Source organism: Aulonocara sp. 'chitande type north' Nkhata Bay, linkage group LG1 (assembly GCF_057382095.1).
Source record: "Aulonocara sp. 'chitande type north' Nkhata Bay isolate Kocher_YH1m ecotype deep benthic linkage group LG1, A_spYH_male_GT1.1, whole genome shotgun sequence".
Lineage (NCBI taxonomy): Eukaryota > Metazoa > Chordata > Actinopteri > Cichliformes > Cichlidae > Aulonocara > Aulonocara sp. 'chitande type north' Nkhata Bay.
This window is the reverse complement of record NC_141344.1, coordinates 4,677,398-4,704,017: the sequence shown is the minus strand read 5'-3', so window position 1 is coordinate 4,704,017 and position 26,620 is coordinate 4,677,398. Positions and strand designations below refer to the sequence as shown.

The window sequence follows — 26,620 nt, the reverse complement described above, 5'->3', positions numbered from 1 at the left end:
CTCGTAACAACATTTTTCTGCTTGAAACCAATTCCATCTAGCCTCTCCGTTGTTGTCCCAAGAATTCCTTTGACATGCTTCATCTATAGTCTCAGAATTACCACCCCACTGTGACCTTTGACCTTTAAAGCATCATTCTGGCTGCGTGGCGCATCATGTTACTGTTATGCTGCCTACATATACAGTAGATGGTGAATATGGCTTTCAGAAAGCACAGATTTTCTTTTTTTCTTTATCTGTCCTTTATCTTTACAAAAAAAAAAACATTATCAAGAAATGCCTTTATTCAGGAGCTTTTTCCCCCATATCCAGCAAACAACAACCCCCCACTGAAAGGATTTCTGCTCATACTAGAACTGCCTCAGGAAACATTTTTGTAGTTAGTTATGGCTCTGAAAAAATGATGTAACTGTCTACATGAGAGGCACAGTGGTTTAATAGTAGCTACCAAGAACCTTATGACCGCAGTCATCTTTATGCATTTTCTGACTCAAAAAGCATAAATGTGACTCACAGTAATTTGACTACATTAATGAACACTGTCAGAGTTCATTTCATCACTGTAGAACCACACGACTCCTAAATCAGCTTTTATTTTCATACTCTCTCAGAGTTACTACTGCATTCTTTTAACTTTACACTCAGCAGCTTCTATGAAGATTAAAGTGTGAAATGCCTTCAGGGGGCGTTTTTTTAAATGCATGCAGATGTGTCATTTGGGTGTTTTATTAAGTGTTTGTAATGTCATGTAACAGTAATCGGCTTTGTATCAAACTGAAATTTTAATATTAACAGCAGTGTAAGTATAAATATTAATCCCCAACTCCCCAACCTACTCGTTTTTCTTTTTTCTTTTTCTTTTTTGGATAGTGATATGGCCAAAAACAGAAAGACCAAAGTTTCAAATAATGAGATAATGATATGTATGTCCAAGTAATCTCCTTGAGCTACAGACTAAAGCTTTAGACTACTCTAAATGCTCATTCAGAGTTATTATTTTTACAGTCATGGATTTGTATGTCAATGAGAGTGAACACCCCTAATATGGTCATGTTAGGTACACAGCCCTGAGTGTGAGCACTGAGACTGAGCTTAACGGAAGGAGGCAAAACTGAAAACAGAAAAATAAAACTATGAAGCTGGAAATGAGAACAATTAAACCAGTTTATTTCAAAATAAAACACATATTATTTATTTATTTAAGTATGCAACACACAATGATGTGCATTATACCAAATATAAATTCATCGTTCCCAGTTGTTTCCAGTTTGCTGCATGTCTTTAAACTGTTATTTTTTATGTTCAACAGAAACAGTACAGTCAGTGAAACAGTTGTTTAGTGAGGATATAAGCATAGTCAGGTAGCTTTAACCTCAGTCAAGAGGTTCTGTTTAGTCACTTGAATCATCACAGGTGTTTTCTACCAGTCATCTACATGTGCCCGTGCCAGCACACCTTCCAGACAGAGAGGACACACCACGAACTGTAACCTCTAACAGTTTCCAAACAGCTGTTATGAGAGGGGAAACCTATCCATAAAGATATTTTTGTACCGTAAACTGTAAACCATGGCATGGTATCTAAATAACTGCTTCTTCTTAAGGATCAAAATAAAACAGTGTCAACTTTTATTTTTAATTACTTATTTATGTATTTATTTATTACTCTGAGTAACTGGTATGGAAAATGAAGTGTGTTGGACCTGAAGATGTTTTGCCTCCTGGGTACACCAGTGAACTCATGTCACAAGAGGGTAGCAGGTGGAATTTCAGAAATAGCCACAATGTCAAAAATAACCACTCATACATGTCACTGAATGGTTAGTGGTTTAAACATAAATCAGGTGGTCAGTACGCATTCCTACACACATACACACACTCTGCTAGTATCTAACTCTATCTGACAGTAAGCCCCATGCTGTAGTGTGTGTGTGTGTGTGTCTACATGCATGTATATGTGCCTGCGTGCGGCCATGTGACACACCGTCCAGGATTGTCCAGCCTCCCCTTTTTGTGACTCGCTTGCACGGATCGTATTACTGGCTGCTCTCCCTGCACCGCTGAGCCCACCGCCTGTGCACCAATCACAGCCTGTCGTTATTTTACCTACGAGCACATGCATGCACGAACGCACAGACACAGGCTCTGACACACCACATCCCTGTGCTTCTCCGCTGCGTTCACATGCGTCCCCGCGTTGCGCTGGCTGCGCCAAGATGAGCGTGGTCGCCCCGGTACCATCTCACCGCCTGAGTGGGAGGGAGTGAGAGAGCGCAAGAGAGAGAGAGAAAGAGAGAGAGAGAGAGAGAGAGAGAGAGAGAGAGAGATTGTGTGTCTTTCCTCTCTCAAACCCAATCTTACCTTCTCCTGGAAGAGACCGCAACGAAGCCGTTTGTTTCGGCATCGTTCTTTTTTTCCCACCCCTCCTCCTCCTCCCGTTCTTCCTGCATCCCTCCCGTTATTGTCGGTCTCCCGGTTTTCAGAGACCGGTCGTGATTTTGTGGAAATAATTTTTTTGTATATTTTTTCCCTGCTGGGTGTTGGTAGCGCGCAATTGGTGCGCGCTTCTAAAAATTCCGGCGAATGGTGGATTTGGCAAACATGGAGACGGTGGAGAAGGAATGCGGGGCCCTCGGTGGTCTGTTCCAGGCGATTGTCAACGACATGAAGGTAAATGAAAGTTTATTTATAAGAATTTGTTGCCACGGTTAAACACATGTGCTCCCTCTCTGAAAATAGCGGTGTCCTGCAGCCTATTCCCAGCTGGTGCTCTCAGATGGGCTACACGGTTAAAATACCTGAACACACGCCTCTCCTTGAAAGCTAATGCTGATTTGTCTTCTATTTAACAATGAGGTGAATGAATGGATGATGGCAGCCTTTTACTGACAGTGATGCGGCGGCCCGGTGGGTTATTGGTGCGATCCGACCCCCACCGCCTTCCTCACGCCCGGAATATTGGCTGCGCATGCAAACGTCAATCCATTCTTTTATTTTATTTTCATTTATTTTATTTTTTTTTAATGCAATTCTCAAATCTCAGTCCAACCACAACAACCAGGCACGATCACCGCTGTTTTCTCTCAGTCTGATCAGGTTTATGCATAGGGATAATTTTGCAATCAATTTGTGCTAAATGTGAAGACCAGCTGGGTCTTATATCAAAGCCCTGTGGAAGTGCCCATATTAGCCTGGGACTCCATTCATCTCAACGGCTCCGTGGAGTGGCATGTATAATTGGCAAATATAATCAGATGTGTACCCCTGTCGTGACTGACACATTCCCTCACATGCACACGCCTGAATCTTCACCAGGCTCTCCTCAACCTAAGACCTGCAGCGACTGTGTAAGAATAGGTGCGCGCTCGACTGTTGCATGTTAAGCCTCCGTCGTCCTTGCTTTTCTGGTTACTCTGCGTCTCCGTGAGAGTGCAGCGTCATTGATTTTCTGTCAGGCTGATCCAGCGAGAAAACACAAAAGCACGAGAAGCCGCGCAGATACCTACCCCCTCTGTCCGCGTGTCTGTCTGCCCATACCGCGGCCTGCCTGTCAGTCAGTGATTCTGCAGCAACCGTGGAGTGGTTCGGTACCCACCCAAGCTGAATGTGCACCGGTGCTGCTGTAAGATGCTTTGGATGAAATGGTTGGAGATGCAGTCTCGGGTGTATGCCTGCTTGTCAGACGCCCATGCAGCTCTGCATGCTTTTCTGTCTGCCTGTCACCTAATGACACGCACCCTTCTCTGTATGTTCCACTAAAAACCAGTTTACATGCGTGAATGTAAAATACGTAAAGGTTTTTCTGTTGCACATTTCATTGCTATCTGTATGGCTTCACATGCTAGAGGTCACAGCCAATGCAGCACATTCATTGTGTTGTAAGCATAAATTATTGACTTTCTGTTGTGGGTGAGACATGTCGAAGTGACAGAAGGGGATATGATCCCGGATATCAATATCAACCCACGATCAGAGAGTACTTCCAATGGATCAGTTCTATTTAATGTAATTCAAATAATACAGGTGCATGGAGAAATGACATGACTGGCAAAATCCAGTCAATAGTGACTAGAACATTATGGACAATAAAAAAGGAGCATTCCTGTGATTTACTATTAATAGTGTTTAATGATAAAGCAGCAGAAAGAGTAGAATTTTCTGTTTGTAGTGTGCACATCTAAAAGTGATTGATGCCAAGAAGATTGAGAAGGGACTAGAATACCTAGATATCACTTTTTAAAAGTGAAATTCATATTGCAGTTGCACTTGCAGCAAATGCAATCCTCTTTTTTTATTTTGCTTTTAACATGGAGACTGGTCAATATGACTCAGACTAAGAGCAGACTACAGCGAGAGTACCACCATAAATCATGTCTCGTATTTACACTCAGCAATAAGCATGTGCAGAGATCTGTTTACAGTGATTGTAGATCCAGTGACTGAAATTTACACATGGCAGTAATGAAAATATTTAGCTTTGTGTGACGTATGATTAGAAGTTAGCAGTAGCAACAGTATGTATTTATACGTTGGTAATGGTTGAGGAATGTCTACTTAGAGTGTTGTAATTGGATACATATTCAGTGGTGATCATAAATCAGTATTTTCATGTGTCTTTACCAAGGATTTGTCATTTTTTTCTCTTAAGAGCTCATGCTCAAACATATGTGTACAGTACACATTGAGATGGGTTAATCATTGCTCAAAGAATAGGCTTCTCAGTGCATCAGTGTTTCATTTATTATTCATTTATTTTCTAATGCATCTCCCGTGGATGTTAACCGCCTAACTCAGAAAAATGTGGGTCACTAGAAATTGGGCTAAAGCACTCCTGACCTGATATAGTTTGTATGAATTCCTCAACCAGGCATTGAATGAACATTAGTGAAGGGATAAGAATCATTGAGTCATCAGCCCTCAAACTCTTTTTGATTCTACAGGAAACTCTGTCTTTAATCAGTGTTCATAGCTCACCAAGAAAGAAGCCGTTTGTCAAATGTAACAAATTAATAGTTTTTCTTGGAAACAAGCTGGTTTTGACAGCTTTGGTGATTAAATTGATGCATGACTTGTGCGACAAAATACACACTTCTGAGGAAGCATTTTTAAAATGCCAGTACATGATTTGTGCATAGTACCACAAACATCCACGATTCATATTTAGATTAGATTTGAATTAGTAAAAGACTTGGATACATAATTATATAATAATGTACAGTCATTTGTGAGCTACAATAAAACTGATCGTTATGTTTTAGACATCATATTCTTTAAAATGAAATACAGCACATTTAAAAGAAAAATGTGCTGATTCCTGTACACACACTGTCAAATATTTAAGAATATTCACCATCCCATCTGCATCCATGAACATGTGCACTTTGATCCAAAGGATTTGTATAAATTCGATGTAGTCTACCCTTTCATCCATAGTATTCTAAAATGTTACAAAGCTGTACAACTCCAGGCTTCTATAAATGGTGTTAATTAAAATGCAAATGTAGTGCAAATTAGAAGCCATACTGACATAGCAGTCTGTTTGATTTTTAGATCCTTATCTTTTAATTTAGAAGAAGACTAAGACTAAATTCATCATTCAAGTATTCTCACAACTACTCATGAATTATGAAAACAATTAGAAGATGAAGTGAAAGTAACTGTAAATTGCATACATAAACTGTATATGAACGATGTGCACACCCACCCTGATGTCACTCATTGTTTAGAAACTCCCAGCGAGGTCAGTGTTTTTACTGTTGGTGTCGTGGTGGTTTAAACCTGACACTGTGCTCCATGGATCGCCTACAGCTACAGGTAATGGTCTGCACCAGATCGTCCAAAAATGGTCATGTCACACACTTGCTGATCAATGCATTTCATGCCTAGAAGAGGCAAACCATGGCAACTACACAATGGAACAGCAGGTCTTTTGCTGTGATACTGGGTTGGCTGATTTTACTGCACTGGCTCCCTATCAGACTTCCAATGTTCACATTAGGTCTCTGCACAGTTAAGCATTATATTAACAAACATTTGCAGCCATATGTCACCAGCAGGCCTTTCAGGTCTTCTGATCAGGGATCGTTATCCATCCCCAAATTTAGACAAAAAACTGAAGGTGACATTTGCAATCACTCTAGAATTCACTTCTCTCCCGTCTATGATCTGTGATCTCAATGGACTCATTCAAAAAGCAGCTTAAGACTCATCTTTTTAAACTGGTATTAGGGTAACATTTCATTCTATTTTATTGGTTATTCTTTTTTATTGGTTTCCTTGTTGGCTTTAAATTGATCTGAAACACCTTATATATATTATCCCACTAATGGATTCCAACTGCACATGACACATGGTAGTCCTTGCTCTGCTCTTTGGGCTCAGTGAGCTTGGAGCAACCTAGAGCAGGTAGAGGATTTCTGAGTGGCTCTCAGCAAATCTCCTGAGCAGAACAAGGATTATCACTGCCAGCTACAGTCCAAGACAGACAAGGGAATCTGAGGCTGAATGTTATGACAGCGACCTTGCCAGTAAGCCAGCTGGTAGAAAAACAACAGGCTCAGGAATGGACCACGGGTAGCTGTGAACAGAGACTGAAACCTCAAAATGTGAATTAGGAGTTTGTGCATCAGTATATCAACTACAAGTGTCATTGTTGTTTTGCATGAATGAAAAATAAAAACTGAAACAAAAGTTAGTGCTTATGTTTAAGAAACACTGAGGTGGTAAATGTCAAGCTCCTAGATATATTTTTATGTATTTATGGGATATTTAGCTATTGAGATTTCTGTTGAGTTGATAAAAAATGAGTTGATAACTTATTTATATCTACAAATCTAAAACACTTGGACATCTGGATTTACGTGTGATATCAGGGTTGATCAGTATACTATACTGCCTCACAAGGTTTCAAGGTTAGTACATCAGATGAGAGAATGTTTGGTCAGGGCTTCTCCCCAAAGTTTGTGCACTCTCTCAAGATGCTGTGTCCTGCCAGTTCACGTTTTTTGTATAATTTTGTTTTCTGCAAGTGGATCTATAAGCCAGTGCCCTTAGGTGTCATTGATGGTTTTCGGTTTGCAAGATTCAACCCCAGCGTTCACTGTTTGCCAGCGTCAGCAGAGTGGATTCACGCAGTTTAGAAAGCACTTTTTCTTCCTCATTTCCATCATCTTCCTCTTTCTCCTCTTGCTTCGCCCTTCCTCTTCCAGTACTCAGCAGGTTCTCCACCCGAGGCAGTCAGTCACCCCTCATGCATGTGCACATGTGCAATCTGTATGTGCATCGTATATGTAAGCTGCCTTTGATCTGATGTAGAATTATTGAGGATAAGTGTAAATTAATAATGGTGCACAGTGGGAGTTGCAAAGTAGCTCATAATAATAAAACAGCCACAAAGTAATAATGTTCTTATTACTGTGTACAAAAAATATACATGGGAAACGTTCCCATATACTCATACAGCTAATTCTGTGCATATCTCTCTCTCTCTGTGTGTGTGTGTGTGTGTGTGTGTGTGTGTGTGTGTGTGTGTGTTTAAGGGCATTGTGTAGTTGTCAGCAAATGTATATCCCTTGAGGGCCATGTCTCGCCATTTTCAAGTGAATTGTTCACACAGGTTACAGAGGGTCAATCTGATGAGATGAAGACGTCATGTTCATGGTCATCTGATTAAATCAGCCAGTGGATAATGTTTTCTTGACAGTGGCGGGAGGATAGAGTAAAGGAGAATATAATTTTATTGTCAAACTTGCTGTATTTCTGGTATCTGGATACTGCGCTGTGTCGTGCATGTTCAGTTCTTAACATTTTTTCTCCTTTTTATCAGACTTTAAAAATCCTGTGTTGTGCTTTTGTGATTTTTTTTCCCCAGTTAAAATTGGTTTCATTAAATAGTTTTTTTTTCCCTTTCCCCCACTGCTGGAAAGACCTTGCTGGCAATCCGGGCATTTATTCCAAGAGTCATCTATGTAACACATTTATGTGATGTTTCAAACAAGTGTTTCTTCAGCTAATAATAATGTTCTAATAATCTTAGCAAGCATAGCACACTGAATATTTGCAAATGCAAAAATGCAGTTGAGTCTTCATGTATTGCCTGCAGCGACGTTGTTGGCATTGTGGGATGCACATCAAAAATACAAAGTTATGATGCAAGTCATTTATGATCCACTTGCATGTGTGGCAGCAGTGCTTTCATGTAAATGACTGCCCTATAGCTTCACTTATCCTAAATGCTGGCTTTACAGTGACTCTGAACGGCAAGTTAAATTCCACAAAGGAATTGAAAAAGGAGAAAGAGCTATTACTGCCATTAAAATGTTGCTGCTGGGTTGTATCAGAGGATAAGTGGTTAAGACACCATATGCCTACAAAGACCCTCGTTTGATTCAAACAGGGGACCTTTGTTGTATGTCACAGTCTGCCTCAATCAGTGTTTATGTCCTGTTTTTTTCTGTTTAAAGAGAATCCTAAAAATACCAGATGAATTGAGAGTGTTAAATGGACATAGTGCTTGCCTGAGTCCTCATTAACGTGTTGAGCAGGAAAAACAACAACCCCACCAAACCAGCAGAAGTGGAAGTAAACTGGTCAGTAGCCTCACAGAGACAGTTCATTGTTGTCCATCCCTTTAAAAGCTGGTGACAATTATGCCCCATGACCCTTGGCCATGCCACAGAACTGAAGATGCTCTGTGGAAGCAAATCATTAGTCCAGTCTGTGGTGCGCTTGTGTCCATGTGGTCCAGGACACTTCCGAATGCAAGGCCTGTTGTTTAGAACAGAGGCCCGGGTTCAACCCAAAGATGGAGGAAAATCGACAGGCAGATTTCTCCACGTAGCTCGTGTATGTCCATGCAGCCTCTGCTACTCACACCAATGAGCTTTTTGCAGCACAGACATCAGCACCAGCATGTTAGCTCATGCTGCAGATGTTTGATGTTATGTTTGATTGTATTGCCTTTCAGTGAATTTCTCACAGATCTTTTGACAATGGGCATCAGTATGACATATGGGTTATCCCATGTCTTAATGACAGACCTGCAACACTAATAAGTCTGTTAACTTGCACAATTAGCAGTTCTGTCCTGGAACAAACAGGCTAAACCTTTTTTTTGTTGTCAGTTCTGGAGGGATACTGCTGGATACTCCAGAAGTGAATTCACATAACTTGCAAATCTACTTTCTTTATGGAAATACATGAAATGCAAATCGAATGATTTATTAGAAGGATTGCTGTATTTCTGTAATCTATCCAAGCTGAGTAAGTTTAGCAGAATTAAGGCAAATAGATACAAATAGATACTTTGTCGTGATACTAGTTTTTCTGTTCTTCCTGTTCTTCACTTTGCTGTGATATTGAGTGTTTAATTCCTGTTTTCATTATGTTAACATTCTTATGCTGAGTTTCAGTTTGGCAATTCTGGTTATGGTTCATGTGTTTATTTTTATTTTTATAATAGTTTTACTTCCCTCAGTGTTTATGAGTTTTATGTTCAATTTAAGTTATTCACAAAAATGTAAATCACATTGTATCTTATTCACATTTTCACATTGATTTAAAATTTTCTTTTCTTTTTTCCTCTGGAATGATTTTATAACAATGGTTTTGAAAAGTTCTATACAAATAAAATATCATTATCATTATTATTATTATTATTATTATTATTATTATTATTATTATTATTGTTATTATTAGTAGTATGTTTTCTTCTCTCTCTCTTTAGTATTTTCTCTTTTCCCTGCGTACTGTTTCTGTTGTTTGCCACACCTTAGTTTGCCCCACCACCTGCATGGTTGCCTTCTGCCCTCTGTGTACATGTAATGTTGCCTTTTTTCAAGGTTCATGTTTGCTTTTTTACTGCTATATGTTGTTCTTTTCATCTTTTCATTCCCTGGCTCCCTCTGTTTATCTTTATTGATTCCTGTTTGTTCCTTGTGTTTTTGGATTTCTGTTTTCAGTTGGAACTTTGTTTACACTGAACCTTTTTGGCTGTAAGTCTTGCTTTTTGATGAAATATTATGCCTCACTTGAAGAGTTTATGACAAACTTGGTTGATTAATGGAAATTTTGATTTTTTTTTTCTTTCATTGTCCTCATCTGGCAGTTGAGATTGGTTATTATTGCTAACTGACACAGTTCAGGTTTCTGCTAATAACAGTAATAGTAAGAGCACTGTTTAAAAACAGAGAGCATAATTCCAATCCTAATTGCATCTAAAGTTAATAACTTTGGACTTTAATACTGAATCTTAATGGTGTTCAGAGCAACTGCTTTGAATTTGTCAAATTCCATCAACACTGAAGCTGAGAGGCACCAGCAATATCAGTTGTAGTAACTTTTCAGGGGCATCTATTAAATTTTTAAGAGTTGGCTAGGAATTTACTATATACTTTTTGCTATATCCAATAAAATGAAATGACTGTACTCTTACTAAGGCTGCAGTTTTAGAATGTATTGACTTTGATATTCCTAAAATATGTACTTTAGAGAGAATCAGATTTTTAAAGTCGCAAGAAGAAGCAAAAGTTGAGAGCGAGGCTTTGTGTTTCTTTCATTAAAAATAACAAAGAATGAAAACAAGAAAAAAAAACTTACAGTCCATCATATACTTATGTATAAGATGCCAATATTCCAATAGGACACGCAAAGGAGCATCTCCCTCGTTAGAGCTTGTTAAAATCTCAGAGGTCGTTAGGGCCCCGAGGCTCATTAGAGTCGGTAGAGATGAATGGGGAGGACTGGTCTTGGGAGGCGTGGAGGCTACTTGGGAGCCCACCAAGACAGCTTCACTCAGTGAACCCTTTGTCAGGCCTGTCAAAACCTTTTCATCACAACTCAGCTGTTTACTGTAAAACACGCTGATCATTATGAACAGGCCAGAGGCTGACACAGAGAATAACAATGAACATGGCAAATCAATATTCTCCTGTTCATTTCAAAAAGAAAGTTTTCTTCATGCTCTATATGTCATCATTTCATTTCATAATCACATGTATTTGACAAGCATTTGATTTATACCAGCATTAGTGTGAAGGGCATTAGTGAGCAGGGGCTTTCACACTCACAGTTGCTCTCATCATTTTTTAATATGAAGGGTTACTGTTATGAACGGATAGATTTTAACGGCAACTGCAATCTTTTTCTAAACCTGAACATTTTTAGTGCCTAAACTTAACCAGCAAGTGGAAGATAGAAACGAATCAGGGACATCAGTCAGGAACTCCTGCTGACAAACCTGCAAGCACGTGCCACTATCTGAAACCTCTTTATGCAGACTTTGTATGTGGGATGTCACAACACCAGAAATCTGGTCGAAGGCTCTAAATACCTGAAGAATTACACGATGCTCATTACCCAGCTCAACAGCTAAACAAAATGATCATCAAAACAAAAATAAATTCCTATATTGAAAATACATTTTAAAACATTGATATAGTGGAAGATCAAAATGTTAAATCATATTTTTCAAGGCTACTGCTGATACAGTGCCAAGACTTTAGCATAAGCATTTAATGTTAGCAGGTGTGGCAGCTATCGAATGGTACCATAACTGTGTGTCCCGGTGACATCCCTGCTATCTATGCCGTAGGATGAAAAGGGGTTGGCTTTGCACAGCTTCACTCTATTCACATCTTAGCTAGCCTGAGGTTGTCACTTGGGATAATATTCCAAGGTAGGTTTTCCATCCACCCATCCATCCATCCATCTTCCTCCACTATTAAATTCAGGGTCCTTTCACAACAAGACATATGTCGTATTTCTTGAAAACAGTTAATTGGTAGAATCTATTGTGTTTCGTATCATCAGCTGATATATAGCATTAGCAATATTGAACTGCAATAGTATTACAGTAATGCATTAAAACAAGAATAGCTTAACTAAGTAAAAGGAAACTGAAGTCATAATTTCTTTAATATGTGAAGGTCAGCCAGTCCTTAACTTTTAAGAACGTTTAAGTGCAGTTTTGTATTTTGCTCTATTTTGATCTCCACACAGTGGCAATATGGCCCACTAATATAATTAACCATTGATACTGCCATGTGATACAGTGGTAATACATAATATTATGAGGCATTACAATCAAGTTCCACCTCTCATCTCTGTACATGAGGGGAGTGACGATAACAGCTGCACTTAGTCTTAGAAGCCTGATGGGCACACCTTCAGCATCCAGTGACAACCCTTTGACAAGAGCGGAGCAGTGCAGAAAATAATAACCTTCAGCCCAGTAAAGGAAAAGGGAAAAAAAGCCACGAGTTTGGATGATTGATGGCTCCTTGTGAACATGCCATCCAGTGAATGATAATGCACCTCAGTCTCATCTTTTATCACTGTGCAGGGTGTAAAATGTGTGCATCTCTGTGTGCCTTTTATGATTCAGGACTGAATATTTATGCTTAAAGTGTGTGTGAATCATTACTTGGCCTGGAAATTAAGGCTGAAATCCACATCATAAGTCAGTTTTCTTGTTTACTGGCTAGCTGATGATTTTCTCTTTCTTTGATTGGACTTTTTCCCAAATTAATGGACGTGTGGTTCTGACTTGCTGGACTCTTTCCCATAACCTCCTCTGCTTAACTGCATCAACCACCCCAGCTCCACTTTGTATGTCATATAGATTAGTATATACTGTTATTTTTATTTTTAAAAAACTGATTTTGTCATTTTAAGTCATTATAGTGTTGCTACCATAACTAGCAGCAGAAATATATATTAATCAGTGTCATCAATGTAAAACGTCACTTCACTTTTAGATTACCACCTTTCAAAATATGGAGCTGCTGTCCTTGACAAGTGCCAACAGCAGATGTTCTGAACAAGCAAGATGGAAAATAGGACAGGTGACACATCAAATAAATGCAGTCAGACAACATCATGATCTGAAGTATATGTTTGCATATAGCATATAGGTGCTGGTGCAATTGCTGCTACGCTCGGAGTAGTTTTTGCTATTATACTTGTTAATTAGTGCAAATCTAAATTTCCAATTTGACCGTAAATTTCCAATCCCCACCCTAACCAGTCACAACTGAGCCTGGTTCCGCTGGAGATTTCTTCCTGTTAAAGGGGAGTTTTTCCTTCCCACGTTTGCCAGAATCCTTGCTCATAGGCTCTCATCTATTTGTCGGTGTTTCTCTATATTATTGTAACGTCTAGCTTACAATATAAAGCACCTCAAGCAAGCTCTCGTTGTGATATTGGGCTATATAAATAAATGGAATTGAACTGAACTGAACCCTATCTTCTTCTGTAGATTATTGTTAGAGCACTTGATGACACTTCAATAGATACTGACACAGACTGAACACAGATAAGGGCACATTGGCAAGTCTCAACAATCTCAACTAGTAAATCTAAACTTTGGGTTTCAGCATCTTACCAGCTAAACTTTTCTTACTTCTCACAGTTACAATGATTTACTACTAAATGAGGTCAGTTGAGTGTTTTCTATAGTGGTATTTTTGTGTAGTGCAGCATCTCTGCTGTCTAGGGCTAAACCTTGATTACTTGACACTCACAACTGAAAACAGTCATTGATGTGATACTTCTTCGAATGCACAGTTGATGCATTTTAATGTAAATTCCCCAGGGAAGTGTCTGTATGGTCATAAAACACTGGCAGGTATTTGGACGTCCAAACGGAAACCTCTTGCTCAACTTATTATGATGATATCAATGTTACTCAGTCCCATAATAAAGAGACACGTGTGTAGAAATTTAGCATAATATCTTAAATTTGAAATTAATTTTTTTGTGTTTCCTGTTGGGTTGCTTCATGTAGGTGGAAATTCTGTACTGAGGGTTGGACATTGCTAAACTGACACTCAATGCTGAACCAGCGATGGCTTTCTAGTGATTTGGTGGATGTTAGTCAGTTAAAGGAAAAAGATTTATCTGTAGTCACAAATAATACCATGTAACGGTCCTGAAATAGTGTAATGTCATGATCCTGCTAAAGCACCGGTTAAATATTTTTAGCTGTATCCTATTGTAATAATGCTAATATTCTTTGATTCTCGGCTTTCATTCCTATTATGATACACTTGATTGATTATGTGTGTATGTTCATATCTACCCCTGTTTGGCATATTACATGACATTCATCAGTGCAGTGTATGATGCAGACATCCCAGATGTTTCACTCGTAGGGAGTCTGTGATCTCTGGCCTAACAGCAGAGTGACACAACAACACACAGATGGTTTCCTCTTTCCTTCATCACTGTGTTTAGATTGGAATTAGCTGCTGCACTTCATCAATTATGCAGTGAGGCAGCTTCATCATTGCTGCGCTGATTCTTTTTTCTCCAAAACCAACTGCCAGGTGATGTGGTGGAGGATGTGCGTAGTACCGGTTTATTCAGAATGTTTAAAACTGATATTACATACGTGACATTTTCCCCTGTTTAGTTTATCGATTTTTAGTTCAACTACTAGCTTCTCTAACTGAAACCACAAAATGCATATGTCCAGTGCAAATGCACTTCATAGGCAGAGGTGGAAAAAGTACAGACATTCTGTACTTAAATAGAAGTACAGATACTTGTGTTAAAAAATACTTTAAGTACTAAGTAGTAAGTATGTTTTTTTTCAGTCGAGTAAGAAAGTAAGAAAGAGTAAGAAAGTAGCTTGTTGAAGGAAAATTCCACCATTCCACCATGCAAAGGTAACTGAACCTTGTACTATATTACTATATTAATAAAATAATATTAGTACACAAGAATAAAAATATGATTCCAATCTTAATTCTAATTCTAATGGATGTGCAGCTGTGAAGGCCTCCACACATGAACAGTAAAATGAGTACAGTCAGGGGTTAAAGTGGAATCTGGCATGTGGAAGAACCCCAAGACTGCAGTCTAGTGAATTCAACAAGATGTCAACAGTTTCACGAGCCATCATGGCTGATTTCCATTTCGTACACTAACAGTATGAGGTCTTTATACTAGACAGTACTGTTGATACGTTGAGTGAATTAATCTAAGCATCATCATCTTAAATCTAAATGAGTTTACTTCACTGATGTAAACCCAGACTGGTCATAAGGAACCGCAGCCACTGTGCACGAATAAAAATAAAATAAATTCACATTCAATTCACAACAAGCTAACTTTGTTATGTCCCATACAAACTAACCAGTAATTTAACGCAACCTTTAAATAAAAATAAAAAAATAAAATAATAAAATGGTTGCACAAAAGCAACCATTGATTTACGCTAAGTATTTATTCATTTAGGCAGCCATTAATTTACTTTACTTTTTACTTTACTTGACTGAACCCTTGAAATTCCTTATAAAGACTGTTCAGCATTTTGAACATCAACTAGCGGTTGTGTCTGTCTGCAGTGGTGTGGCGTGAAGTTGTGTGTTGACTGAAGGATATTGATACTGTTGCAAATGAGTACGTAATCTGATTGTTTTTAGCGCTCATTGGTATCTGAGAAAACCCTAGCAGCAGCTCTACTCTGGAGTCTACTTACTTCTCGTCACTGAGTATTTCCTCTAACAATTGTTTGGAGAAAGCTTTGTCATGATGTCTGGTATCTTATTCTTTTAGTCAGTGCCCACACCTCGTGGTCTTAGGTGACGGTAGATCAACCATTTAATTGATTCTATTGTCTCAGTACTTTTGTTACTCTCCAGCTTCATTCCCAAACTTCAGACTTGGCAGCTAATTCTGAGCCACTTTGTACTCAGGTGCAGTCTAGACTGAGCGGGACATCATCATAACCAGAGGAGTAATCTTCTCAACATGAAAATTTAAATTCTAAAAAGCAAAGTCAGCCACCATCAAATTCAAAGAGTGACTGATATTTTATTGATGATACAATAAACCAAATCTCTGTGAGTTAAAATAATGAAACAGGAAAATATTGTAGTTTTACAGGAATATACAAGGTCTAATTTGCTGGTAAAATTAATATATTAGAAAGGCCCAAATTGGAAAAGACTGTAATGTAACATAATTGAATTCACTGGCCACTAAACTCTATCTAGCCACACTGAGCAGGAACGTGAAGCTTTACCTATGTAACTAAATCCCAGTTAATGCACTGGTACTGTTGACTAAAAGGAGACTAAACACATCACCATTCTTTCTGGAAGAGATATGATATATAACACTCTTTCTGTGGGTTATACATCCATCCCCAACCTTGATAATAGTGAGTTTGATCCTCGTTATGAAAGCAGATGATTATGCATATGGAGCACTGTGAAATTAGCTTCTATTGTTTGATTCTTGCATTTCTCTTTTAAAGTGTGAACTGGCTCAGTGATACGACCAAAAAAAAAAAAAACTCATGCTAATCCTTACATCCCTCTCTGCCTGCCTCCACCCGTTCCCTTTCTCCCTCCGTCTCTCTTGCTGGATTTCCTCTGTTTTTTTGTCTTGCTGTGGGGGAGACAAAGGGAACAAAAGAATGAGAGGAGACAGTAAGCTTCCCGTCCACTATAGTGGAGTGGTGGAGTGGAGCTCTCAATAGAATGCTGGGCAGACTGGATGGACTGGTGCTATGAGAACTAGGCCAGAGGACTGTTGATAGTACCCCAGAGTCTAGAATCAGAACTGGATTAAATGAAGGATTACTAGAAAAAAAGAGTGAAAAGAAATATATATATTGCTGAAAGATTAAAGCACAGTTTGTCTACCTTTTGATATTTGCACAACTATCAAAAAGTAAGTTTTAATTCAGCTAAAAAAAATAAACAGGAAACTGTATCCATCAAATGTACACCTGAGAATCATATAATCATTCTATGGGTTCATGTCACTTATTGTTCTTGTCCACATTAATGAAATTCAAACCAAATGGCCTTCTTAATGTATCCTGATCATACTGAATTACCAATATGTTTGTTTTGTAGGAACTTCTGTAGCTGGCCACAAATGTCTTTTTCTGCAGCAGGAGTTGTACTTTCAACATCCCCAAGCATACAAGGGTCCACTAGAGTCCAAGTAACATAAATATTGTCATCAGAGAGTGTTCATAAGGCTCTCTGAAGATATACATTCTCCAAGTGGAATAAAAAGTAGTAGCATGTGTGTGTAGTGCCCACAGTTGTCCACAAGGATGATATTATTCTGTTTGTTTGTTTGTTTTTTAAATAAATACAGCTCACCATTTTGATATTTTAGTTATTTAACGTATAGACTCATGCAAAGTCTTGTCAGTCTCGTGCATTTTTTAGAACTTGTCTGTAGATGACACCACGGTCTAAATCCTACTTAACTTGGATTTTTTTGAGTGATTTTCCAGCATGCAAAGAAAAAGAAGTCAATGGAGGAATCATCAGATTGATGATAAAAAATAAAGCTCAAACTCTACAGCCCTGAACTTAAAATGTCCAAGAAGGCAAATGTCTACTTTAATTGCATTGAAGATTAAACAGTTTTTATGCTTGGTGATTTCACTATGAGTAAGTGCAGTGTAGCTGACTCCCTGCATGCTCTATCCAGGCAGCACTGTCGCCAAACTGAGTATTTCCAGTAGCCAGAATGCATTTGAACTGGAATGCACTGCGTGTAAGGACGGGAAATTCGGATCATGACCCCAGACGTTGACTTCTAACTCACTGTTTCAATTGCAGCAATTTACTCTGTGTTTAGAAACTCAAAAAGTGATGAGTCCTTGCAAAGATCAGGAGAACTGGCATTATCTCTCCATCCATTTTCCTCCTCTAATCCAATCGACGGCCATGAATCTTGCCCTATCAGCTTGGCTAGGCTCTAGTTAAAAAGTGGGTTTCACCATGGACAGGCTAATTAAAAGTATTTCACTTCATAGTATCAATGCACTAAGGCTTTTCTTTTTTGTGTTTTCATGTTCTACCTATGCCTGCGTGGATATTTTCTAGGTGCACTGGCTTTCCTGAGCAGTCCAAATTAAGCAGGTTAAGTTGACAGATGATCCTAAATTAGTTTTGTTGTTTGTTTGGACTGTTGAGCAGCTACAACCCTTTATGTGACAAGAACCGGACAACTTTCCTGTCCCAAAACTTCAGCAACTGGTCCCTTCAGTACTCAAATTTCTACAGACTGTTGTTAAAAGAAGAAAGAATGCTATGCTGTGGTAAACATGGCCATGTACGCACTTTTGGGAAACACTGAAAACATTTGTTTTCTGTGTTCTATTGTGAATAAAATGTTGGTTTATGAGGTTTGCAAACTTGTTTTTACATTTTACACAGTGTCCCAACTTCTTGTAATTTGTATTGTATTAAGAACATACACTTTTGAAGCTCAGACTGGATACTTATATATATGCTTTCGCAACACACATTTACTGTAAAAAGGATTTTTTTAACAAAGGAAAAACACCCAAAACAACTGCTTACCCTGTCCACCACTAACAGTGCTTTCTGATAACTACTAGATGTTCCATGACAATCAGTATAACATGGAAACAGGGATACCGCTAATTAATTAATTGTCACAATTAACTCAAAGCAGATGAACCTTGTTATTCAAAACTGCTAAGGATGGAGAAAAAGGAAAGAAAATAAAACCAATCAATTAAAAAAACATGCAGTTGTTCTTTGAACGTTAATCACCATTAATTTAAAGAAAGCTACACTTTTGTGATTTGGCTTCAACATTTTGCGGTCACATTCATCATCCTGTTCTGTAAGTCCAAAAACAACTGATTGTTTAGCTTCATGAGCAAAATAGACAGATGCAGAAACTGTTGTATGACAGTGATTAGTTAGTTATCACTAAGCTATTTTCAAAGGGTTTCTATTATAATGAATGGTTTTGCTTAGAGTGCAAGTCCACTCTCGATAGAACATGAAATCCAGGCAGCAGCTCAGCAGTCTAACCACATTCGGTTTTGCTACATCCACAAAAAAAGAAGCAATAAAGGAAAAAGGAAGGAAGGGAGGCTATAAAGGAAGAGAGAAAGACAAAGTGTCGAGGTGAAGTGGAGCTTGAAATTTCTGTTATGATATTCTATAAAAGGAACACAAAACCATTCTAATTACATGATTATGCACACGCTCAGCTGATACATGGCCGATCCAATGTCTTTAGAATTTGACCCATTTTTAAACAACTGACTAACATGAGAGGAAGACGGCTGGGATAAAGTTTAGTGGTGCTATGTTTACAATAAATGGATGGCTGTTGTGTCTGTGTATGTGAGCAAGAGGTAATCGTGCATGCCCTGTTGATGTTTTTGTGACACAGGAAGTGGTGATGTAACAGTATACAATCCCAGAGCTTTTTCGCACACTCACTGTCTCCCACTGTCTGTGTCTCCCACACTCTGATGTATTTGCCCCTCGGCCACAGTGATGTTCCAAGTCCCACAATCATCTGAGAGCAGTGGTTATGGTCGCGGTCTTTTAGCTCTCTGGTTGAGACAAACATACACGCAACGACATATTTAGGGAGCAAGAAGCTGTGCAGGCCCAGGGAATTTCAATCTCCTTAAATGCAAAAGTCCACACATGTGTCACTGACCCTGTTTTTGTAAGAATATTTTAAATCTTAGCCTCATAGGTTTTAAGTGTCAACTAAAGAAAAGTACCAATTGTGTAATCACTGGTTTTGTGTGTGTGCAGGCAGCACGGTGGCACGGTGGTTGGCACTGTTGCCGCACAGCAAAAAGGTCCTGAGTTCAATTCCACCATCAGGGGTCTTTCTGTGTGGAGTTTGTGTGGGTTCCTCCGGGTACTCCGGCTGTCTTTGGACAGCATTCCTCCCGCTGTCCAAAGACATGCAGCTTGTGGGTTAATTGGATAATCCAAATTGCCACTAGGTGTGAATGGCTTTCTGTCCCTGTGTGTTGGCCCTGCCACAGACTGGCGACCTGTCCAGGGTGTACCCCACCTCTCGCCCTATGACAGCTGGGTTAGGCTGACCCTGAAAAGGATAAGCGGAAGCGAATGGATGGATGGTTTTGTGTGCTTTTTTTCAAGAAAGATGCCTATTATGCAAAATCTTGATGCTATTTTTGAGTATCCAGTAAATCCAGTGTCAAATTACTTTAGCTGTTGGCTCACCTGATACCTTTCTATGAATTCAATCGTTTTTATTTGTTATTTAGCTAGACTAGCTGTTTAGCCTGTTGTGTCTGACTTAATCAATGTCATATCTTTTGTCACTGATGCCTTCTGGCTCGGTCCTGAAAGTCTGGGTCCCGCTCTCCCCACGTTTCACATGGAAGGGCCTGTATTTGTATAGCGCTTTTCTAGTCCCTAAGGACCCCAAAGCTCTTTACACAACCTGTCATCCACCCATTCACACACACATTCACACACTGTATAAAAAAGCAATTTAGACTACGATTCATGTTTAGCCATATATTTGTATAGCATTTAATTCCATGCACCTTAAATCCATAGCAAAATTAGAATCAACAATTAAAACAGCATGCATGTCTTTGGATTGCGGGAAGAAGCTGGAGTACCCAAAGAGAACCAACACAGGAATGCTGAAAACATGTAAATGCCACACAGAATGGCCTCGAGACCAAACCCAAAGCCTCCATGCTGCCATCTGAATATTCAGTGCCACTATCCCACAGAGACAGTCTTCATTTAATCTGGAAGCTACTGATCATACCTCATACCTCACAGCAGCATACAGTGTGTGTCCTGCATTTTAAGAAGCTGAAAGCAATCACACGCATCCTTACTCAGTCTTCATACAGTAACTTACCACCAAATTTTTATTGGATTGAAATTGCACAAATATGCTAATAAAGTGAAGGATTCCCCTCGTGTGTATGTATGAGTGTGTGTGCGAGGAGGAGGGCATCGCTTTGGTTTATCTTCCAGCCACACTATTTAAGCTCCTGCAAAGGGAGGGTGCAGGGTTACTGTGTGTGTGTGTGTGTGTGTGTGTGTGTGTGTGTGTGTGTGTGTGTGTGTGTGTGTGTGTGTGTGTGTGTGCGCGTGCGTGTGTGTGTAGAGGGAGTAGCTTTCAGTACCAAGGGGAAATGGTACTGTGATTTCAGACCAAATTAAGCCACATCAAACAGGCCAGATCAAAGAGTATACAGGCCTTACTGTCTGTGCCAGGCTGACATCACGACAGGATACCCCACCCCCCAGAAACACACAAAAACATCCACTTCCTCCTTCTTTCCTTCACTTTCATTTTTTCATTATCCCCTCCATTTCCTCGAGTTTCTATTTTACACTGGCAGATTTCTCATATTTCACTGTTCCTGTAAAGACATTTTTGACCTCATGCTGATATAAATACACCCGCCAACCCCCGGCACGCACAATTTGCAAGCATTTAACAGGGTTATAGGTTAACCTGGATCAAGTATAATGTAATATGTGCTGGGGGTGTGTGATAGAGGAATCATCGAGTCTTAAGAAGTGCTAGGAGGATGGGGGAGTAGCATCCATTAAGACACCGTTTCAGCTTTGAATTGTGTTAACGATCTTGGCTGTTCTAGTCAGACCCTTTGATGCTGCCTGATGCCAGTGGCTGTCAAGTCTTCTCTATATGTGTGTGTGCGCATTTGTGTGTGTCTGTGTGTTGGATAGATGGATTAGATGGCTGCATGAGGAGGAGAGGGGGTTGATGATGAAGGACGGGGTGAAGCGGGGGTGAAAAAGGGATTGGGGGATGCAGAGTACCAATGGAGGAGAGAATGGAATTGGTGTGTGTGTGTGTACATGTTTAGATATCTTTGTGAGGACAGAAAAATGTCATGCTACTATACTTGTGGGGCCTAACAGTCACTTATGGGGACAAAATGCCGTCTGCACGAGTTTGAAGGCATTTTTCAGGCTCAAAATGCAGTTTTAGTATCAAGGTTACAATTAGGTTATGGTTAGGTTTAGGCTGAGGGTTAGGATTCAGATTAGGCATTCATTTTTGATGGCAAGGGTTAAGGTAAACAGCCAGCGAAAGCATTATGTCAATGAGATGTCCTCACTAAGATATGAAAACGTATGTGTGTGTGTCTGTATGGTTTTAACTTGAAAAATGTAGAGCTAAAGGACATCAAAGCATATGAAATGAAAAAGTCTGTAGTGAATTTACAACAAAGACACTTTTCTGTTATCAGAATATTTGTTTATTTTTAATTCATATTGAACATTATTGGTATCAATTTAAACACACGCATGCACAGAAACATATATAAGCAAAATGCAATGCAAAGTCTCAAAAGTAAAACTTTTTTTATTCTTCAAAAGCAACTCTTCATGTTAGAATATTATTACTACATCATTATCTTCCCACCCCATATGGAAAAGAAATAGTAAAAACTTATATGTGATTACTCATGAAAGTGGCCACTTTCTCATTACTTTCATATATTGTTTTAGTAAGTATCCAAAACATACAAGTTTCATTATATAATTTTTCAAGGGCTCTTATATCTGTTTTCACTCTTGTATGCTTTTCATACAAGTTTCACACAAGACAGATACAAACTAAGATTTATATTAAATCTTTTCCATATGGGACTTCATGTATCTTTTTTCTTCTGGCATCCTTTTTAACACGTGTATTTTGGTTTGGTAACACATATATGCAGTAAACTTTTGTCATTAAATGATATTTTTCCATTTTAATGTGGATCCCTTTCTTTGTGTTGTCAGTGCTCCTATCCTGTGTGGGAGGACTTCAGCGCCAAGGCCACCAAGCTGCATTCCCAACTCCGGTATGCTCCACTGCACAACACACCACTGCACAGTCGACAGCTTTTGAATTATGAAAATATTAAGAGAATATTTAATGCCAGTTTCAAAACAAGACAGATTAAAGTCGAGAGAATTTGGGATTTTTTTTTTTACCTTCAGTATTTAGGCCTTTAGACTTCATTTAAAGGCATAGACTAAATATGAGAATGCAGTAGCCTGAAAAGTGGGCCTAATATAGGGCATTAAACCAGTTAATATGGGAGTGGATAACTGGGTGTTACAGTTTTAACACACTCTGAGATTTCTTGTAGGACAGTCCTAGCAAAAACTGTGGAAAGGTATATGAGTCCCACATCACAGACATGACTTTTCCACTTGCTTTTGTTCGCAACGCTGTTTCCTTCAAAATATTCACATTCTGTTTTTTCAGACATGCCCACTGTCGCATCCAAAAGATGAATCAGAAATGACAATGAATGAAATTAAAGTGTTCATCTATTTGATATTTTAGTTGTTAAAATGTTTTTATTAGTGAGAGGCCTTAGAGAAATCTTGTACCCTTTTCACTTAAATCCAAACCTCACTTAAAATGAGTTGAGGAAGTTAAGGCTTTAAAACTGACACAGCAGCAGGTATTGTTGGTACAGCTCCATTTTTATATACAGTTTTAAATATAGTCTATGTATAAATTCCATAATACCATAATATCCTAATATCATGTGAAGTCAGGCTGAAGTTTTGTCAAAATGCTTTTTTTCTGTCCATAGAACCACTGTGTTGGCTGCCGTGGCCTTCCTTGATGCCTTTCAGAAGGTGGCAGACATGGCTACCAATACCAGAGGTAGGATAACAACGTGTGTCTGCGGGTTTGTAAGAAAGAAACAGCGACTTGCTCAGAGAACTGTAGGCTCTGTGTCTTCTGTTGTTGCTTTTCTGAAATGCCCTCCACATTGCAGAACTATCAAGAGTATTATTATGTTGTTGAGATATTATCAACCAGCCTTCTAAAGAGCCATCTTACTCATGAAAGTGTTTCCAGTGTCCTCGAGGTAAACTTTGTCCCAAACTTCAAAACAAGTTTACTGCTGTTTACAGAGACAAAAACATGATGGAAGTACCTCAGAGAGGTCAATCAAATCTATTTTTGTAGCAGGATGCATTTTATCAGGCATCCCAATGCAATGGGAAACACCTTTTAAACACTGAGGCAACAGGGGACAAAAAATACGTGCATCAGGATTTTATTGCTGGGAAAGAAAAGAAATGGAAAGTATTGGTTATTATTTTTATTCCATGGAGTCTTTTTGAGACACACAAAAATAGTCCTTCATTCTTTCTTGTCAAAGTACTGTAAGAGTTTTTGAGTTATTGAGAAAGTTCTCACAGAGGTAATGTTTGAACATCAGCAACCTGCAGAATAGTTACAGTCCCCAGTACTCCAACTACTGTACCGGAGGAATAACTAAGATTTTTTCCGTATTTTCATATTGGTCATGGTGAATACACATAAAAGCCAGCATCAAGCGTCAGCATCAGTAAACCAACATGTTAATGCTGATTGGTGAGTGAGTAAAGTGTGAGTAATGCCAAATGCAGGGTGCAGAAAAACAGACCAAAATGACTAAAACTCATATCTATAAATGAAAGTGATAAGTTGTTTTTGCGTCAAATGAATCAAGTCGGTCATGTAATAGGTGTGAAATCTTCATAATTCATGAATGACACAACAGTAAGCTCAGTGTGAAGTAGGAAGTAGCTCCAGAAGTATAGCCTCAGATTGTTTTTGTACCCAATGATTTTGGAAGGTGTAGAAAAAAAATGTATTTTAGGGTGAGAAATGCTTGTAAAGCTCACTGGGTGATTGTTGCTGACAGAGGTGCAGAATGATAGTGAAGTTCTCACTTTATGTAGCAAATAAACAGCTTGAATTGTGTGCAATGCGACTACTGCACTTTAAACTTTGTCTAAGTGTCATTTTTGCTACAATTCCATGGATCATGTTTCCTAAGAAGAGCTTACAAAAAATGTGCACATTATACACAGCCGGTAAAACCTGTGGGTAATGTGCCAAACAATTGTAACTTTAAACAGCTGTTTGGTTGCTTTCTAGCAAGTTGATTCACATCTTAAATTCCTAAAATGCCCATGATTAATGTTGTTACATTTTTTTTTTCTGCATGGTACTCAGCCAAAAATTCAACTGAGTTTATAGACTTATGGGCTATGGATTGTTTTCTTGTGTGTTTGGCTTGACACTCTTGATACACTTGATATTCTGTGCGTAGGCTTAAAGCTTGGCACAAGTTTTAAGAGAGTGTGGGATGAGAGCTAAGAAGGTCAGACAAACATTCATCGCCCACCGGCAACCACGTGAATAGTACGGTACCACTGAGGAAAGTGAGGAAGATGACCGAGACCGTAATACAGGGAATTTCTCCATCCATGTAGCTTATTAGGTGCAGCTGCCAGACAGTGTATGTGGTGTGTGTCTGCAGCCCCAGGTGGGCTCCTATAGCAGAGGATACAGGAAGATCATGCTGCTTTTACAGGCCAGACAGGAAGTCACCATGCTTTGTCAGCTCATTATATGTGCCCCACACACACACACACACACACACACACACACACACACAATGACAAAAACTAAGAAAACTGTTTATCTTACCTAATGTGGCCACTTTTAATTTTGTTAGGAGAAAATAATGAATATAGATGACCCCAGGAGAAAACATAGATCGAGACTGAAAAATTCATTACCTGGCGTTTGTGACTTTTCCCACTTACATATAAAAATAGAGCGTGGCTTTGTTTTAAAGCCACCCTGTTAGCATTTACAGATGCACACATTTCTGTGTTAGTCTTCCTCTCCAAATCCTCATCTAACCCCTAATAAGAAAGAAAATATAGACTATCTACCAAAACACATACTTTTTAGTTATTTGTGTTTATCAGGTATTAACAGCAGACTGTGTCCAGACATATTATTTACTCATAGAGGTTTCAGCTAGATGCTAGTGTGAGCAGACTCTGTAGCACACAGATATCAGATAGCTGATAGCTATCCCCTTCTAGTGTTAGCATGCTAACATTAGCTATACACACTGAACGCAAACGATAGTGGACACTTTTGTGACCAGGCTAAATCACAGAGAGTGAACTCTTTGTATTTTACCAATCAGCAGGTCAAACAAATAGTGAAAGACGTGATTTTAGTCAGTTTGATCACCTTGACCGAACTTGATTTTCAACATAAAAAATGTAAAATTAAATAAAAAGTATATAAAAATATCCTCTAATAACACTAGAAATGACTTGTCTGTAAAGGGTTAATCTTGAGAGAAACATACATCAAATATCATGTCAGTACAAATAATAAAATACTTTTGAATAATACATGTCAGCTTCATTAGTTAGATAAGTTGGGGATCCTTCTCTGAGGGGCATGTACAGCAGCGGTGAAGGGTTTGGGGACATTTTGAAACGTCCCTGTTTTTGGAAGAAAGATGAGAATAAATTGATCATTAATCAGAAATCTTTTATGAGGGACTGCGTAGAAAAATGTACAGAGTTGTGTGTTTCAGCGGCACAACGTGTTCCCTGATGGAATATTTAAAGGCTAATTCATCATTAGAAAACTTTTTAAATCGTGCTGACTCAGCAGAAAACCCTTTTGTTAATTAAATAAGGCTGCTGAGTCTCTGAAACATCAGCCTTCAACTACAGGCAGAAACGGCCAGTGAACAACTGTGTGTACAACTCCAGTCACAGAAAAATCAAAAGTAAATTTGATCTGAATAGAAAAAAACCCAGGAACAAATCTTGAGAGTTCCTGGTTTGACATCTCACAAGTCCTCAACTGGAGGCTTCATTAAGCTGTAAATGTAACAGCCGCATTGTGCTGGTCTGGGTAGGGAGTCCTGCACGCTGTCGCATGAAAATTTCAACTTGTTTTCGAAATGAACTGCCACATAAGGCTTTTCTTTCTTCTGTTTCTAAGAACTAAAATAG

At 38.9% G+C, this 26,620-nt stretch overlaps 1 protein-coding gene across 3 annotated transcripts in view; it reads left to right on the top strand.

The window, feature by feature from the left end:
* Positions 1-2,174: 2,174 nt before the first annotated feature.
* Positions 2,175-26,620, top strand: part of LOC147338543 (protein MTSS 2-like) — a 78,237-nt gene continuing 53,791 nt past the window's right edge. For all 3 annotated transcript variants that reach the window (XM_086301823.1, XM_086301910.1, XM_086301740.1), the window contains exons 1-3: positions 2,175-2,669; positions 22,571-22,632; positions 23,380-23,453. In XM_086301823.1, coding sequence (XP_086157949.1) covers positions 2,583-2,669; positions 22,571-22,632; positions 23,380-23,453 — 223 coding nt within the window. In that variant the 5' untranslated portion in view covers positions 2,175-2,582. The remainder of the gene's footprint in view (positions 2,670-22,570; positions 22,633-23,379; positions 23,454-26,620) is intronic.